General features: G+C 35.4%; 1 protein-coding gene across 2 annotated transcripts; it reads right to left on the bottom strand.

The window, feature by feature from the left end:
- Positions 1-743: 743 nt before the first annotated feature.
- On the bottom strand, positions 744-12,105 carry LOC141363566 (uncharacterized). 2 transcript variants are annotated; one of them, XM_073866451.1, is made up of 4 exons: positions 12,023-12,105; positions 7,113-7,277; positions 6,010-6,181; positions 744-3,251 (listed from the first exon to the last, which is right to left on the bottom strand). In XM_073866451.1, exons 3-4 carry the CDS (start codon positions 6,074-6,076, stop codon positions 2,209-2,211), a joined length of 1,110 nt encoding a protein of 369 aa, XP_073722552.1. In that variant the 5' UTR covers positions 6,077-6,181; positions 7,113-7,277; positions 12,023-12,105; the 3' UTR covers positions 744-2,208. The 2 variants fall into 2 exon arrangements, with proteins under 2 accessions (XP_073722552.1, XP_073722551.1); XM_073866450.1 differs by lacking the exons at positions 7,113-7,277; positions 12,023-12,105 and having other exon boundaries at positions 6,010-7,106.
- Between the last annotated feature and the right edge of the window lie 6,630 nt (positions 12,106-18,735).

Below are 18,735 nucleotides of genomic sequence, written 5' to 3'. Positions count from 1 at the left end.
GCCATCTTAACTTGTACTGACCCTCCAGCCCCATACCGCAAAAAAAAAAAAAAAAAACTATATTTAGTTTTAACCTTTATATATCAACAAATAGTTCAAATTCCAAGCAAATACATTTCTAATTGTACATCCCATATGGCAAAAATGTATTATTTGCCAAAATATTTTTTAAATATATGCTAAATACAATCTAATTTTATAAATATATATATATATATTTAACATATTTAAAACTTATGTTTACAGGTTCGTAACGTTAACAAAGTTTTTCCTCCAATGTGACATGAATATATTTCCTTTGACATATGAAAGGCTAAATATTTTTAATGCTTTAAAATGTATTTACTTTCAAAAAATATTTTTAAAATATACAAAAATGGCCAATAACATATTGACGAAAAATATATTTTTATAAACATAGCCTATTCCAAAATATATTTCAGCAAAAAAAATGTATTTTTTTTTTTAAATATATGAATATTATTTGCCATACACTGACTTTGCTGCACGATTGAAAGGTATCCATGGTTTATTTCTTCATTTTCCTTTGTGACCACCAGCAGGGATATTTACGAAATTAGCATGGATGAACAATTAGATTTTACTTGGATCAGGGATTCACTCAAGCGTATTTGTCAGTAATTTTAACCATCCAATTTTATTTATTTATAGAAAAAAGTCCATAATAGGCAATTATTTCCTACACTTGTGTTAAAGGTGAAGACCCCAACTCATGTGCATTAGCAGTCCAATTCAAAATACTCTAAATATTATTTAGGAGGCAATTATGTAGGAAATTACAAATAAAATACATATGAGACTTGGATTATGTCAAGTTAACGAGAAAACAACTTTAGTTATCTCAAGATCACCAGACAATTAAGTTGTGATCACTATAAAACAACTTCCAGTATGTTGAGAAAACAAGAAAGCAAAAATAATAATATCACATCCTCTCTCGACTTCAGTACAACATGTTTTGTTTAATAATCGTGAAAACTAGTAGCACTTCTTGTATTATTGTCTCCATATGACAAATCACTTCACTGTTTTCTAATCTTTTAAAGTTGCTTTAGATACATGAGTCTGCTTAATGCCTAAATGTAAATCTGGTGAAGAAAAAACAGCTGGTATTTATATACAAGGTAGTTATTTTATTTCCAAGACTGATATGACATCAAGGAATCACAGCTACAAGTTACAAAAACCAAACTCAATGTAGTTGTCAGAAAGTAAATAAAACTCAACAACATTAAAGACAAAATACACTGATCTTAAATTGACATAACCCTACGCACAGCACAAATGATGAACTCATATTAGTGTGTTACTGTTCACTGTTTTAATGTATTTACGTTAAATGAAAAACATGTTCCTGTAGATGCATTTTGTTGTTTGGTGCCTTTATGAAGACAGAAATATTGCCTGCGATAGTTTTATATGCTGCTGTCACGTTCTTCGTGCTGTTCTGAATGAAGGCAAAACTTCTGACAACGAATTGTGATGACAAAGTGCAGGGAAAACATCCAAACACTGATCATTATAATTGTGATTTCAAATAACCCAATAGAACAACATCAACAGTAATGTTTGCTAAATAAACCTCTACATATCACATTCAGATAAATGACAGATAGAAACTTTACTGGTCACAACTGTAAGACTTTTTTCCCAGTGTGAATTCTCCTGAAGCTTTCGTTATGTAACGTTATTAGGATTTATTTTAAATAAAACAAGGCAAGCACTTGCTTAACACTGGAGCCCATCGTAATATTAAGTCTGTGTTTTTTTATTCTGAGTCCTTTGGTGCGCAATGACACACAGCCCTCTCACATGTCTATCATATTGTTTAGTTGACCTGTGTGCAGCTCAGACATTCACATAACCCTGTTGAGCGCATCAGAAGGTTTTTACGAAGGCAGATGAAGGTGAGTTGTCGCACAACTGACTTCTCTTCTTTTGAACCGTGCTCTGGCGTGATTTGTAATCACACGGCCTGTTCTGTGCCAGAGCCCAAGTGAACCGCCCTTGACCCAATCTCTACAAGCCCATGATGGCATGATTAAACAAACCGCACGCGGGCATGGTACAGAGCGATCACACCAGTCAAACGAACCAGGCTTTGGGGGTCAAACATACTTGAGCTGGGTTTGGTTGGGATAATGTGAGCATGCCTTAAGTGAATGTCTGTCCATGCTGGTCAAATTTTTAAGGTTTTTCTCTGGTGTGAATTCGCATGTGTGTGAAAAGGTTTGACTTGTAACCAAAGCTCTTTCCACACTTACCACATCTGAACGGCTTTTCTTTAGTGTGAAATCTCCTGTGCATAGTAAAGAGAGACTTAAAATGGTAGCTCTTTCCACACTCATCACATTTGTAAGGCTTTTCCCCTGTGTGAATTCTTCTGTGCACACTGAGGTTGGACTTATTGATAAAGTTCTTTCCACACTCGCCACAACTGTAAGGCTTTTGTCCAGTATGAATTCGCAAGTGTATATCAAGACTGGACTTACGATCAAAGCGCTTTCCACACTGGTCACAACTGTAAGGCTTTTCTCCAGTGTGAATTCGCATGTGTGTGTCAAGGTTGAACTTGTAAGTGAAGACCTTTCCACATTCATCACATCTGTAAGGCTTTTCTCCAGTGTGAACTCTCCTGTGCATAGTAAATTGGGACTTATAACTGAATCTCTTTTCACATTGGTCACAACTGTACGGCTTATCTGCAGTGTGAATTTGCATGTGTGTGTTACGATTGGACTTTTGAGTGAAGGTCTGTCCACACTGGTCACAACTGTAAGGCTTTTCTCCAGTGTGAGTTCGCATATGTTTATCAAGACTGGACTTACGATTGAAGCTCTTTCCACATTGATCACAACTGTAAGGATTTTCTCTAGTGTGAATTTGCATGTGTATGTCACGGTTGGACTTTTGAGTAAAGCTCCTTCCACACTGGTCACAACTGTAAGGCCTTTCTCCAGTGTGAGTTCGCATGTGCCTATCAAGATTGGACTTGCAATCAAAGCACTTTCCACACTGGTCACACTTGTGTTGCTTTTTTCCAGTGTGAATTTGCATGTGCACCTTAAGTTCAGACTGACAATAGAAGATTTTTCCACACAGAGAGCATGTACAACAGTCTTCATCTGACAAAATCTTCTCAACCTTCAAGCAGCTCAGAGATTCTTCTTTAGATATGAAATGATAAGGTTTCTCATCAATTTCATTAAATTTTTCCTCTTTCATCAGGTCTAAAATGAACAGAAAAAGCCATTATCAATATGACAAAAAAGCACAGACCCAGCTAACAGAGAAAAGTTTAAGAACGCTCCTTGAAAGTTACCAACGTTTTCAAAAATGTTCTGCCAACATAACGTGTTCATTTTTGTTGTTGTTACATTCTATCATTTTCAAACATTATGACAAAGTCATGTTTTAATGTTTACAAAATGTTTAAAACAACAACTGTTTTATATATTGACGTTTTTGCTTGTTTTCTAAATGATAAAGAAACATTGCAATTTATTATTTTAAACTGTTATAAAACAATATTTCTGAATGCTCAGTAAAAATATTGCTGTAGATATCACAATTCACTTATTAGGTTTAGATGTTTTGGGTTAGGTTTTAGATGTTTTGTATTTAAAGTCGACATTATGGTGATAAGTGTTTCTTTTAGTTTGACTCTTGACCCTTTTCACCGTCCATGGCAACTCCATTCAGAGATGCTTAAAGGGATAGTTCACTCAAAATTACAATGTTGTCATCATTTACTCACTATTATGTAACAAACCTGTAAAATTTCTTTGTTCTGATCACCACAAAGGAAAAAATTTTAAGGAATGTTTGAAACCAAACAAATCGTGAGCTCCATTCACTTCCATAGTAGAAAAAAATAATTCCAAGACAGTTTAAGTCAGTTTAAAAGACTTTGGACTATTCTGGATTGGTATCGGGGCCGATCCGGGCTTTTTTGGTTGGAATGGATTAGTGTTGGGCGATATGCCCTATTTTCAGATCGTCCTATCGTCAGCCTGTGAGATCGGCGATACACGATATTATAGGGGGGCGGGGCAGTAGTTTACTCATTTTTTTATATGTTAATTTTTTACTCATTATAACAAGTCACTTGATGGGTGGACAAAAAAAACAAGAGCAACACCGTCATGACCGCAACCTTCTTAAACCTGATGCCATTAATGCGAGCGCGTCATTAAAACCCTATCATGATTACTTAATAACTGTAAAAACATGCATCTGCGCACGCACACACACGTGCGCGCACATACAAACTATTCAATGCATTGGTTTTGTGCTGTTGCAGAAGACTACACGTGTCAAGCAGTGGTGCTCTCATGAGGTGCCTTTTTAAACGCATCGGTCCAGCAGAACGCGATCATATATTAAACACGAGGGACGTGTTGCTGCAACTCATTGAAATGCATATCATAAACAGTATTACTACCTAGTGATCTGACTTCAGACAGAGCGCAGCTCTCTGCACGTACGCGCGAGTGAGAGAGAGGCGCTAATATGCAGTGGGTCATATTTTAAACAAAAAGTAAAGTTTGCCTCAGCTCGCATGAAACGCATTAAACTGAACAAATACATAAGGATTACTACTTTAGTTTATGTTTAGACTTCGGACAGACGCGAGAGCGCGTGCACGTGAGACATAGAGAAGCGCAGCTGCTCATGACGCGGCGCGCTGGATTTAGTGGTAGAAGGAGACCAAGACGCGTGCATTAAGTGCAAGTACGTGCAAGAAGGAATTCTCTCTTTATAAGCTCTCCACGTAAAGTGAAGCCCACAAACCCTCATGTGAGGAAAAGCATGCATTGTGGGTGTTAATATAAAACTATGATGATAATAATAATAACCATTCGCCAACTATCGTCATGATTATCGCCATGAAAGCCTGCCATTGGCGATATGTCTGAAGATCGTCGATACACGATACTATCGTCTATCGGCACAACCCTAGAATGGATATCGGACTAACAGGACCGATCTAATGCCGATACTGTGCATTAGCCGTGGCAGTTACTGCCAAGCTATTAAAAGGACAAAGTATTATAAAAGCACCATACACGTTTTTATGCACTATATGCAAAGTTTTCTTATTACACTCAATGGTTTTATGTGAAAGAACAAACGCACATTTAAAGATATTTAAGTTCACGGACACTCTTTAACTTACTCGCAACTGGGTTAATACACTGGTGAAGTGGACGGATGATATGCATCATTTACGCACACACTCACACGATAATTTTAATTTTAAAGATCTGATTTAGAAAGTCTCAGTAAGCCGTTGGATGGATGCAATACACCTGACGATTATAAACTTTCCATTGCGGAGCGAAGGTTCCCAGAAGAGTATGCTTCAAGTGCATCAATTCTGCGCCCAGGAAGCCAAGAAACATAGGATATTTGATGATTTAGGGGTATTAATTCTGAATAATGAGTGTTTGTGTTTATAAAATGCAACAGTAACATGTTATTAACTCTTTCGCCGCCATTGATGAGTTAACTCGTCAATTATGAGAAAACGCTTCCCTGCCGATAACGAGTATTTCCGGCTTTCCGCAATACCGCTATTACCCACCACTTCTGCAACCCGAAAGTAATGCCTGACTTGTAAGAGTAAGAACTCAGTGTATGTTTTGAGGATCGCCCTGAATCTGATCTCTATCAAAAGTCCTTGACAAAAATTAAATTCTCAGCTTTTTGCTCAAAATTTTGTGTTTTTGAAGAAACCTACCCATATTTGAGAGGTGATTACAAAAGAACTAATGGAGGTAGGATGAAACAAGGTTTTTTTTGTTTAAAAGAGGGTCTGATCTTCCATTTGATATACTGTATGTTCACATATTTTAAGAAGAACATGTTTTGGAAGTCATTAAACTTTTCTGAAAATCATGAAAAATGCTGCCGCTGGCTAGCAACTTTTTTTAAATGTTGGCGGCGAAAGAGTTAATGGGGTAAATATTAAAGCAAGACACATACCTGAATAAATCAGATCCCCTTCATCTGTCTGTTCTTCTTCTTCTTTGATTTCTTGTTTCAGGTCCATCCCAGAGTCCAGCAGAATTACTGATGTCTTCTCTTCTTCTCCATTATAGACAGAAACCAAAAGATCTGTAGATGTTTGACCAGTGAAGCCGACACCAGATACATCCTGAAAATAACATGAGAAAAATAGATACATTTAAACTAGGGATGCACAATATTTATTGGACGGATAAATTATTGGCTGAAAATTACTTAAAATTTTTATTGGCCGATAAATCATTAAATCTTGATAACTACATCCGATGAAGTATGTTTGCTGGTAAATCAATAAACCAGTCTGATTCATCCACTTTCCGAGTAAAGCAGCTGCAGTTTAAACTGTCACACTCCTTACGCGCACAATTGTTGTGCTCATTACGTCATCATTTGTAACCAAACAGGTCTATGACGGTGTGCAAGTTTTTCTCGGTGGCAGCAGAGGACAATGCATTTGCATTTGCAAAACATGTTCAGTAAGTATTCCGAGAAGAAGAAAAAAAGGCGTCAAGTTTTAATACAACAACTAATATCTCACTTGAGAGGTCGTCATTGCGGTGAAGATGCATTGAAAGAAAATGAAAAAGCAGTGGCAGCAGCAGCTAAAGTTACTAGTGTGGAGTCTAAAACACGGAGTCACCAAAAAGGCTAAATCTATTAACAACAAAGTAATCGAATTTATAGTCCTTCGACGATCAACCTTTCTTCATGGTAGAGGTCTGGATTCTCCAGTGTCCCCAGAGTCTGAATTTAAAACTTAAAATACCACACAGATAATTTATTATAGCATGTTAAAACTTACTGAAATGAAAAATTCCAACTTCTAAAGTTTTGATTATTTGATTATCAGTTTGTTTCATTTAAAAAGGCGAATTTAAAGGGCGTTCATGTGCAATTTTTAACAACACAACTCTTGTTTAGTCTAATTGCTATAGCTTGTGAGCACAGCATCAGTGAATACAGTCAGAGACAACAGTAGCAACATCAGTCGTACAGCCTGCCAACAAGCACATTCAGAAAGGCAATCTGGAAATATTCACAATACCAGGTATAATACTTACTTGTTCTGATTTTAAGGTTTGAGCACGAAGTGTTGGTATCGACCCATTCTCCAAAATCAACCTAATTGAAAGTCCAGCGTTGAACTGACTCTCATTTTTGAAGCAGTCCGGCGTAAAATGATTGGCGCAAACATAAGATTCTCAGTTCTTTCTTCGGTATGTTTCCTTCAAAAATGAAATGCTTTTATACAACAGTTCGACGGCACACGTTTGAAAAACGAAAACTAGAAAACAACAACGGAGTAATTTTAAAAGCCTCTTTGTTTGAGAACTACTTCTTCCGCCACGGATTTGAGGGCTGCCAGAATGACAGGTAAAACTTTCGGCTGCTTTGAATTAGGGCTGAAACGATTCATCGAGTTACTCGATTTACTCGATTCAAAAAATTCCTCGAGGCAAAAATTCTGCCTCGAAGCCTCGTTAAATTCTTATGACGCGCACTACACGCGCCGAGATCTGATTCACACGGACCGTTGTTCAATGTTCAGGAAGCACATCATTGCGCGTGGTACATTTTGAATTTAGTTGGCGCGATGGCGGAGCGAATATGTCCATAAACAGCAGAGAGAGACTGTCTAAAGTTTGGGATCATTACATTCAGCATCTGAACTAAAAACCCAGCTAACAGAAAAAAGTTCTAAGAACGTTCCCTGAAAGTTTTTAACGTTCCCAAAAACGCTCTGCCAACGTTAAAAGTGTCCAGTTTTCTTGACGTTCTAAGAACGTTTTTTTGTTGTCTCAACGTTAGAGGAATGTAACATTTTACCATTTTTAAACGTTATGACAATGTCATGTTTTAATGTTCACAGTCACACAATGTTTAAAACAACAGCTGTTTATTATATTGACTTCTTTGATTGCCATGTAAATGACAGAGAAACACTGCACCTTATTACACTTATTCTCCATATTTATATTACTTTACTACATTTATTATATATTATATATCCACTATATATTACATATCTACCACACGTGAGTTTAGATGTTGATGTTTTGTTTCATTTTGAGTCACCATTGTTGTGATTAGTGTTCGTTTTAGTTGGGCTCCTGAGCCTTGTCCTTTGCTTGCTAGTTTTTTCCTTGGTTGTGTTAACTTTTTGTTAATACACCACGTTTGTTATGAACATGTTAAGTTAGTAGTGTAATTCTGTGGTGTGGTGGTTGGTACACAACGGCAAAAAATCATTCCCAATTAATTCACCAATCAAAAGTGTATTTTCCGTCAATAATGTAAATGAGATCCAGCTCTCCCACAGCAGTTTGTCATTAAGGAGTTTTAGAAACTTTGGACAAAAAATATCCGCTATTTAATTGGGACATTCAAACATCAAGAATCAGACTATAAATCTCAACCATGGTGACAATTAAATGAAAAACTTCATGCTGCAATGCATGCTGGGTATTAACAAATTACAAATCTCATTCAGGACTCCCAGCATGCACTGCAGCATGGATAAATAATGATTTTTTTTCCAATTTTCTTTGTCACCATGGTTGGGATTCGTGGTCTGATTCTTGGTGTTTGTGCATCCCAGTTGTGCAGCGGATGTTTTTTGTCCAGGGTTTCTTAAACTCCTTAATGACAAACTGCTCTGAAAGTGCTGGATCTCATTTACATTATTGACAGAAAATAAACTTTTGATTTGTAAATTAATTAGGAATGATTTTTTACCATTATGTACCAACAACCGCACCACAGAATTACACTACTAACTTAACATGTTCATAACAAATGTGGTGTATTAACAAAAAGTTAACACAACCAGGGAAAAGACCAGCAAGCAAAAGACAAGGCCCAAGAGCCCAACCAAAACGAACACCAATCACAACAATGGCGACCCAAAATGAAACGAAACATCAACATCCAAACCCACACATAATAGATACACAATATACAACAAATATACAACATACAACAAACACAATAAAATAATATAAATATAAAAAATACATACAACAAAATGCAATGTTTCTCCACCACCCACACAACAACCAAACAAGTCAATACAATAAACAGCTGTTGCCTCAAACACCGTGTGAACATCAAAACATGACACTGTCACAACGTTCAAAAATGGCAAAATGCAACATTCCTCCAACGCCGAGACAACACAAAAACGCTCCCAGAACGTCAAGAAAACTGGACACTTTCAACGCTGGCAGAACGTTCTTGGGAACGTTAAAAACTTTCAGGGAACGTTCTTAGAACTTTTTTCTGTTAGCTGGGAACATCCACTGCTGTTTCACCAAGCGTCGATGAAACAAGGTAACGTAGCTTCCGCTGATTTTAATCCCATACTGTATTTGCAGCGATGTCGTTATGCGGTTTGACTAGATATGATGTTTAGCTTTGATGTTTTTAAGTAGTAAACGTATTCACGTTCAATTGCAGGACAGTATAGATTAAAAAAGAACCCCTTGACACACACGCATGCACTACAAGTGTGTGTACCAAAAAACGGCACCACAGTGCAATCATATATGGCCAACTTGTAATTTGACATATTTTGTTCAATAATAATAATCTCTGTTTTATTGGAGTTTAGCATAAGGAAGTTATTCTCTCTCACGCGAGTCAGACCGATCGCGCAATGCATCACATATGCTTAAACTTTTATGTAGCCACGCAACAATAATTTTAGCTGCATGCATTCACTGTATACAGCGGGACGTGATGTTGTGATTTTTCGAACGGATTCTTAACCTAAAATGCACCGCAATGCAAGTGATGCAAACCAAATGCAGCGTTCTATTGAAAAGTAATGTATGTATTTCTGCAGTACCAAAATGCAATGAAGCAACTTACTGAACGTCTGACTGGGGTGTCACTCTTCCTCACGCACAGAACGCGTGCACACACACAAACACAAGTGCACGTGCGCGCATACACACAGGTTGTTCCCATAGCAAATAGGCTCACCCCAGAAATGATATATTATATGTTAAAAGCCTAATAGTAAATGCTGCAAGTGTAGAAATGTACATAAACCAGATATTTACTTTGATGTCAGGGCTAGATTACAGCATGAAACCTGTTGTGCATATTAATAAATTAAAGTGTTTAATTGTTGGCACTGGCACTTATAAACACTAAATGGGTAAAAAATTGAAATAAATAGGCTTATTTCTTGGAGCCAAATACCTCTTTTTTTTAGAAATAAAAGCCAAATGCTTGAACATTTTACAGCCAAGTCATTTTCGTTATGCATTATTTGTTTTTGTTGTTTAATTAAAAACACAAAAAAAAATTATCCGATTACTCGATTAATCGATCGATTCAGTGCTAGATTAATCGATTACAAAAAGAATCGATAGCTGCAGCCCTACTTTGAATCTCATATTAACTCAATGGACGGATTCGCTGTTTTTAAATATTACAATTTCTTGGTCACAAAGTGTAGTTTTAAGATTAGTTCAGTCGAGAATATATATGTATTATATTTTAATCTACAGTCGATTAGTAAAGATAGCACCTGTTTGAACATTTGCTTAGTGAGATTCGGTACGTATGAGAACCAAAGCATGAGCGACGTCAGTGTTCACTCGCACCGCTGAGCACCGCCCTCTCTGGGCTACATCTCTGACAGGGATTCCCTGGCTCTCATGTTGGCCCGATGGTCAAAAATTAGATCAAATCACCAGTATTTGGTGTCATGATGAAACTATTACTTGTTTTCTTATTCATATTTAGTGTCTTTTGTGTTGTTATTGTTTTGGCGCGAGGTAAAAGTTAATAAAACTATACTTATATAATGTTACTATTGGTTTACCATTTCATCTTAACGCGATACGAGCACTCGATTATTATTATTAAACTTTGTTCTTGTCAGTACTATATAAAACTGTTTTTTATAAGGGTCAGAGAGATGTTTTTGCATGCTGCTTATAAATATACCAGTGGCGATATCTCATAACATGTTTTAATAGTCACGTCGCGATTAAATAAATGATCAATGTCCACATTTAAAAGCTGCGGTGCTTACCTGCAGTTCCACTGTGTTTTCGCGTTTAAGAGATATAGCTCCAGAAAAAAATGAGTGTTTACGTTCCTCTTTCCAAGTGTAAATCGTCCACACGATGTGACAAGACATTACTCCCATTAACTTTAACATAACATCCAAGAGCGCTGATCTTTGATGGAATAATAACTTCCGATTGGGGATTCACAGACTGATTCATGAGCTACTGAACTAATGAGACACACGGAGAGTGTTTAAAAACAGGGCGTCTGTGTTTTTCCATTCAGAGAAGAGCCTGTTTAGGACCTCCATTCACTAGGTGGCGGAATGATACGAAAGGTGAAGCGGTTACTGTGCCGTTATCAGTACAATATCGCATAGCTCTTAGCCAATCAGATTCGAGAACCAGAAAGAACTGTTGTATAAATAAAGCTAACAATCTCTAAAAACAGTAATCTTGTTTAATAATGCAACCACCCCTGCTGAAAAAACAATAAAACCATTACAGAAAATTCTAATGGTTTTTTGGGAATTTTATCGGTTTTCTTCAGCAGGGACATCATTTTACAAGCAGCACGTAAAGTTTTTTTTAAACCAATATATATTTGGACAAACCCTTGAGTTGATCCATTAATATAATCCATTATAGACAGAAACGTTCCTACTGATTTACAGCACATCAAATTATCTATCTAGTAAGCATGTTTTTAGGTGTATTAATTACAGTATTAGCAAAACATTGGTTTTACTAAACGTGGTTTAACAATGGTTTTTGAAAACCATGGTTGACAAAACAATGGTTATTTTGTGGTTACCATGGTTTTACTATAGTAACCATGTTTTCTTGTTTAAACTGCAGTAAAAACATGGTTTATTTTACATAAGGGCAGTCTAAAACATTAACATCATCTCAAGATCGCAAGTAATTTTAAGAAAAACTTATCTTACCCGAGAGAGAAAACAAAACAAAACAAACATTTAGCTCCTCGTGAGCTTATCTTCTTCTCTTGTTTTAGCAGCATTCATTCATTCAGTGTGTGAATGTCGCCCCCTACTGATCAGTGTTCCAACACCTTAGTGTACAACTGTTCAAACAATGTGTGTTTTTTGAGAAAAAAATCCAATCCTGACAACAAACTTTTTAACAAACTTTATTAATAAAACAACAAAAACTGAAGAGATCAATTCCTTAAAAGCACACCACATCTATCAACATATCCATTATAATATTCACACAAAAACGTCAAATGATCAGGATTATAAAATTAGCAGCTTTGTTTAATCAAGAAACACAGCTTTCCTGACTACAGAAGTAACTCTGAAATCATTTATATCATTTTAAGATTTTAAAGCATAAAAGCAAAAACTTTGCTTACCATAGGGAGATACAAAGACAAATATTAACAAAGAGCAAACAACAAAACACTTATTGGTGTTGAACTGGCAGCTGCTTTTTGTTCTTAGTTAATTGTAAATTGTTGTAATATGTTTATGACTTGCGATTGTAATGCTCAGTTAACTTAAATAAACCAGGCTTGATAACGTATGCAGCCTAATAAACAAGTCAAGTCATCTGCCTCAGTAGCAAGTGCTCCATGTGTGCGTGTGTTCACTACTTGCTGAGATGAGTTAAATGCATATGGGTCACATTTTGAGTATGTGTTGCTACTTGACAATCATGTCACACTTTTCACTTTATTTCACCATGGTGTGCTAAACACACTAACTCTCTAAGCACACTAAATGGCCATTCACATTATAAGAATAACTATTACATTTTTTTTTTAAATCTTTTAATTTTAAGGAAAATAGCAGAGTTCATACCACACTATAATGATAAAGATACAAGGAATGATATTGACTACTACACATTAGGTAAGATATTAGATTACACAACTACTGTAGATTAGAGATACGTTGTGTGTTGAGGATATATCTGCTGGTTATAGCCACTGTAAATGCAACAAGAACAACATTTTATTCATTTAATGACATGTAAACAGTTACAAACATTTTTATCAAAAGAAATATGCAATATTAGTTAATGCCATTAAAGGTAAAAGATGTGAGTACTGCACCTCGCCAGGGAATTAACTTAAAGTTATCGTTACAGTCCGGTGGTGTGGATGCTAATTTAGTTATTGTTGTAGGTATAACATGAACGGCCCTTAACTCTCTTTTAACCAACACCAAGCGGAGGCCCAGCTAGAAATAAAAAGTTCTAAGAACGTTCCCTGAAAGTTCCCGAATGTTCCCAAAAACATTCTGCCAACGTTAAAAGTGTCCAGTTTTTTTAAAGTTCTAGGAACGTTTCTGCTGTCCGAACGTTAGAGTAATGTTACATTTTACCATTTTTAAACGTTATGACAATGTCATGTTTTAATGTTCACACAATGTTTAAAACAACAACTGTTTATTAAATATACTTTAATTGTTATGTAAATGATAGATAAACATTGCATTTTATTATTTTATAAAACATTATTTCTGAATGTTCAGTAAATATATTGCTCTAGAAAACTCAATTCACTTACTAGGTTTAGATGTTGATGTTTGTTTCATTCTAAGTCACCCTTATTGTGATTAGTGTTTGTTTTAGTTGGGCTCTTGACACTTGACTTTTTGCTTGCTAGTTTTTTCCTGGTTGTGTTAACTTTGTGTTGATGCACCACATTTGTTATGAACATGCCAAGCTAATAGTGTTATTCTGTGGTTGTTGGTACATAATGGTAAAGATCATCACCCAATTCATTCACCAATCAAAACTTTATTTTCTGCCAAAAATGTAAATGAGATCCAGCACCTTCACAGCAGTTTGTCACCAAGGAGCCCCAGAAACCCCGGACAAAAAACATCCGCTGCATAACCGGGATGCACAAACACCAAGAATCAGACCACGAATCCCAACCATGGTGACAACCAAATGAAAAACTTCATGCTGCAATGCATGCTGGGTATTAACAAATTACAAACCTCATTCAGGACTCCCAGCATGCACTGCAGCATGGATAAATAAGGATTTTTTAAACTATTTTAATTGTCACCATGGTTGAGATTCATAGTCTGATTCTTGATGTTTGGGCATCCCAATAATACAGCAGATATTTTTTGTCCAAAGTTTCTAAAACTCCTTAATGACAAACTGCTGTGAAAGAGCTGGATCTAATATACATTATTGGCAGAAAATAAACTTTTGATTAGTAAATGAATTAGGTGATGATCTTTACCATTATGTACCAACAACCGCAGAATAACACTATTAACTTGGCATGTTCATAACAAATGTGGTGCATTAACACAAAGTTAACACAACCAGGAAAAAACTAGCAGGCAAAAAGTCAAGTGTCAGGAGACCAACTGGGACAAACGCTAATCACAGTAGGGGTGACTTGGAGTGAAACAAGCATCAACATCTGAGCCTGGTGAGTGAATTGTGTTTTCTGCAGCAGTGTATTTGCTGAACATTCAGAAATAGTGTTTTGTAAAATAATAAAATGCAATGTTTCTATATCATTTACATAACAATTAAACAAGTCAATATAATAAACAGCTGTTGTTTTAAACATTGTGTGAACATTAAAACATGACATTGTCATAACGTTTAAAAATGGTAAAATGTAACATTACTCTAACGTTCAGACAACAGAAACGTTCCTAGAACTTGAAAAAAGCTAGCCGCTTTTAACGTTGGCAGAATGTTTTTGGGAACATTGGGAACTTTCAGGGAACGTTCTTAGAACTTTTTATTTCTAGCTGGGGGGGAGTGGTGCAGTTACTCTTGCGCTGCACTGCACAGCCTTATGGATTCCGTCATGTTTCGAGACATGGAAAAAAAGGTTATACCTTAAATGAAACAAAACATCAACATCTAAACCTCATAAGTGAATTGTTTTTTTCTACAGCAATATTTTTACAGAACATTCAGAAATAATGTTTTATAACAGTTTTAAAATAATAAAATGCAATGTTTCTCTATCATTTACATAAAAAGCAATCAAGTCAATATAAAAATTGTGTGACCATTAAAACATGACATTGTCATAACATTTAAAAATGGTAGAACTTTTTTAGAACTTTTCTCAGTTAGCTGGGCAGTGGGCACATGTATAAGGCTGAATAAACAGCTTCTGATTTATGGAATAAAAAGGAGTGCATTTCTAACATTACTTGCAATAAACACATATGTGTTCAAGCACCTTATACAAATTTGCATAATAGAGAAAGTTTAAGAGAAGTCCTAAACATTGGTTAGATTATATAACTGTCCCACACACACTAAACACACAATAATTTCAAACATCATTCATTAAAAAAAGTAAGCTCTAACATTACAAGCAGCAAGCAAAGGATTTTTCAAACAGATTTTTAAGAGTGTGAAGGACGAGAGATTTCTGTAAAAAGTATTACTATATTCCATTAAGGACAGATCAAATCCACTGATTTACAGGACATCACACCCATCTGATCTTTCAGCATTATATCTCCACACACAAACATTACCATTAAAATGCTCACAAAAACATAATTTCAACATAATTATGCACAACAGCAACTTTGAATGAAAACAGAAGTAAACTCTGAAAACACATAATCTCAAGATTTTAAAGCATAAAAGCAAAAAAAAAAAAAACAGTAAAAACAAACTTTGCTTACCCTAGAGAAATAAACACAATCATTAACAAAGAGCTAACAAACACCAAACAAAAACACAACAAAAACAAGTATACTGGTAATGAAACTGGCAGCTGCTCTTGTGAGCTGCTGATGATCTTCTGTGGATTTACTGGCGGTTTGCAGAACAACTGAAAAGGTGCATACCATCACCTACTGTACTGAAATGTAATGAGGAAGGACTTTTGCATAAATGTTTATCAAAGCAGTCTTGTCCATTCTGTAACACTAGTAAAGACACTACTTTTTATTTACATGTATACTAGTTTTTTTTTAAGATACTACTTTTATATATATACAGTATAAGAAACCGATGATAATCTATATTGAGTATTTGAGTTGTGCTGTGAATTTCTTTGATATAAATATAACTGGCTTAAAAGTCATTTTTCATTTTAAATCTTATTTTATATGGTAAACATTTGGAAATGCAAGTGGTCTCAGATTAAATCCAATATTATCAATTTAAGATTGAAATTAAAATTTATTTTGAAACGCTGAAAGGACTTGGGACCAAGTCATAAAGCTCAGGACTATCACAATGCTTTAAATTCCTTATTTATTAAATATTGTATTTATATAATCATTCTTGTCATGTTTTTATTCTGCTTTTATGCTTTCTTGATTTTTAAAGAACATTTGTTATTTACTACATATTTAATGTTTTTATATTCCATGTTCATAATCGGTTTTTAATATACATATACAGTATTTTGATATCCTGCATATAAAAAATCTGTTTAAATGGACTGCATTTACATAGCTTCATCCAACGCACTTTACAAATTGCCTCACATTCACACATCAATGGCAGTGTCTGCCATGCATGGTTCCATCCTGCTCGTACACAGCAAAATCCCCAGAGTTAAATAAACTCTGCTGGTTGTACATATTGTCCCAATCTTACAGGGAGTAAAAAGTAACTCTGAAGCAGAGTTAAAAGCTGCAATCTGTAACTTTATCCTCTCTATCACCATCCCTGTTTGAAACCTAAAATTGTAGAATTTTTTTCTTAACTTAGGTTTAGATGTTGTTTCATTTAAAGTCACATTTATTGTGATCAGTGGTTGTTTTAGTAGGACTTGACTCTTAGTTGCTAACTTTTCCAACTGCTATAACTATGTTTGTTTAAAACATGTCCTGCCATAGTAAGGAAAACACAACAGCACAATTCCGCAGTTGTGTCCAGTACACAAAGTCCAAACATCCCCAGCATCTAGAAGACTTGCAGGTATAGTGTTTGCACAATTATCAGAAGTATTCTTTTCCATTAATTGTGTGAGACTGCAGTACAAAATACAGCACCCCGATAGCAGTTTGTCATTCTGAACGATTCTGAAACGCTAATACTTAAAATTTGACCATTGACCAAACATCAAGAATCAAAGTATAAATCACAATGATGGTGAAAATAAAATGAAAAGCTTCATGCTGCAATTTGTTGATAATTACAAATCTTATCCAAAACTCCCAGAATGCACTGTGGCAGGAATAAATAATGAACATTGTTACCATTTTCTTTGTCACCCTTGTTGAGATTCATACTCTGATTCTTGATGTTTGTGTGTCTACATTGTACTGTGGTCAAGTTTTAAGTCCCTCAAAATCGTTCAGAACGACAAACCGCCATAAGAGTGCTAGATACTACACTACAGTCTCACACAACCAATGGACAAGGACACCTCCGAAAAGTGTGCAAACACTACACCTGCACACAAGTTTTCTAGATGCTGACAATGTTTAGAATTTATGCACTTAACAATACTACAGAATTGCAGTACTGTTTTTTTGTTGCTATAACATAACATGTCTTAAACATACAAAATTAACAACTAAGAGTCTAGTCCTACTAAAACAACCACTGAGTACAATAATGGTGAGTTTAAATGAAACAGCAAACATCTAAACCCAAGTTAAGAAAATAACTACAAGTATGCACTGAGCCACTGCCGCCCCAAATATATATTAAAGATCTGCCAAAACCTTAAAATAATGATTTTGAAAACTGGTCACCAGGAAGACATTGGGCACATAGAGCAATTAAAAATAGTTTGAAGAGGTTTTTGTTTTACTGTTTAAATAATTGTATTTTCTTTGTAATAAAGCAAAATGGAGTTAATTACCCAGCTAGCAGAAAAAAGTTCTAAGAACGTTCCCTGAAAGTTCCCAAGGTTCCTAAAAACATTCTGCCAACGTAAAAAGTGTCCAGTTTTCTTTAAGTTCTAGGAACATTTCTGTGTTGTCTGAACATTAGAGGAATGTTACATATTACCATTTTTAAATGTTATGACAATGTTTTAATGTTCACACAATGATTAAAACAGCAACTGTTTATTATATTGACTTTGGACAAAAAGTTAACACAACCAGAAAAAAATAGCAAGTAAAAAGAGAAGGGTCAAGAGTCCAAATAAAACAAACACTAATCACAATAATGGTGACTTACAATGAAACAAAACATCAACATCCAAACCTAATAAGTGAATTGTGTTTTCTACAGCAATATATTTACCGAACATTCAGAAATAATGTTTTATCAAATAATAATATGCAATGTTTCTCTATCATTTACATAACAATTAAACAAGTCAATATAATAAACAGTTGTTGTTTTAAACATTGTGTGAACATGTAAAATGTAACATTCCTCTAACGTTCAGACAACCCAGAAACGTTCTTAGAACTTAAAGAAAACTGCACACTTTTAACGTTGGCAGAATGTTTTTGGGAACCTTGGGAACTTTCAGGGAATGTTCTTAGAACTTTTTTCTGCTAGCTGGGCAGTTGCTACAATGGAACAGCACAGCTCACGCATACATCGTAAAACCGGACTTAGTAGTTTCTGAATCTGCCAAATTTAGCATCTATGTATATGTGGCAGCTGTAGTCTAGTGGTTAGAGTGTCAGTCTTGTAACCCGAGAGTGGCTGATGGGTTGCAACTGTGGTTGCAACTGTGGCGTCTTACCCTAATTTCTACCAAGGTGTTGGG

This window comes from Misgurnus anguillicaudatus, chromosome 3 (genome assembly GCF_027580225.2).
Source record: "Misgurnus anguillicaudatus chromosome 3, ASM2758022v2, whole genome shotgun sequence".
NCBI classification, from domain to species: Eukaryota; Metazoa; Chordata; class Actinopteri; order Cypriniformes; family Cobitidae; genus Misgurnus; species Misgurnus anguillicaudatus.
Note: the sequence above shows the minus strand (reverse complement) of the source record. Positions and strands in the feature narration are given on the sequence as shown.

Bases quoted from the DNA above. Each gene is read 5' to 3' on its own strand.
- LOC141363566 (XM_073866450.1), bottom strand. From the start codon at position 6,211: ATGTATCTATTTTTCTCATGTTATTTTCAGGATGTATCTGGTGTCGGC. The intron at 3,252-6,009 runs GTATGTGTCTTG...TGTTCATTTTAG, and splicing joins AGGGGATCTGATTTATTCAG to ACCTGATGAAAGAGGAAAAA.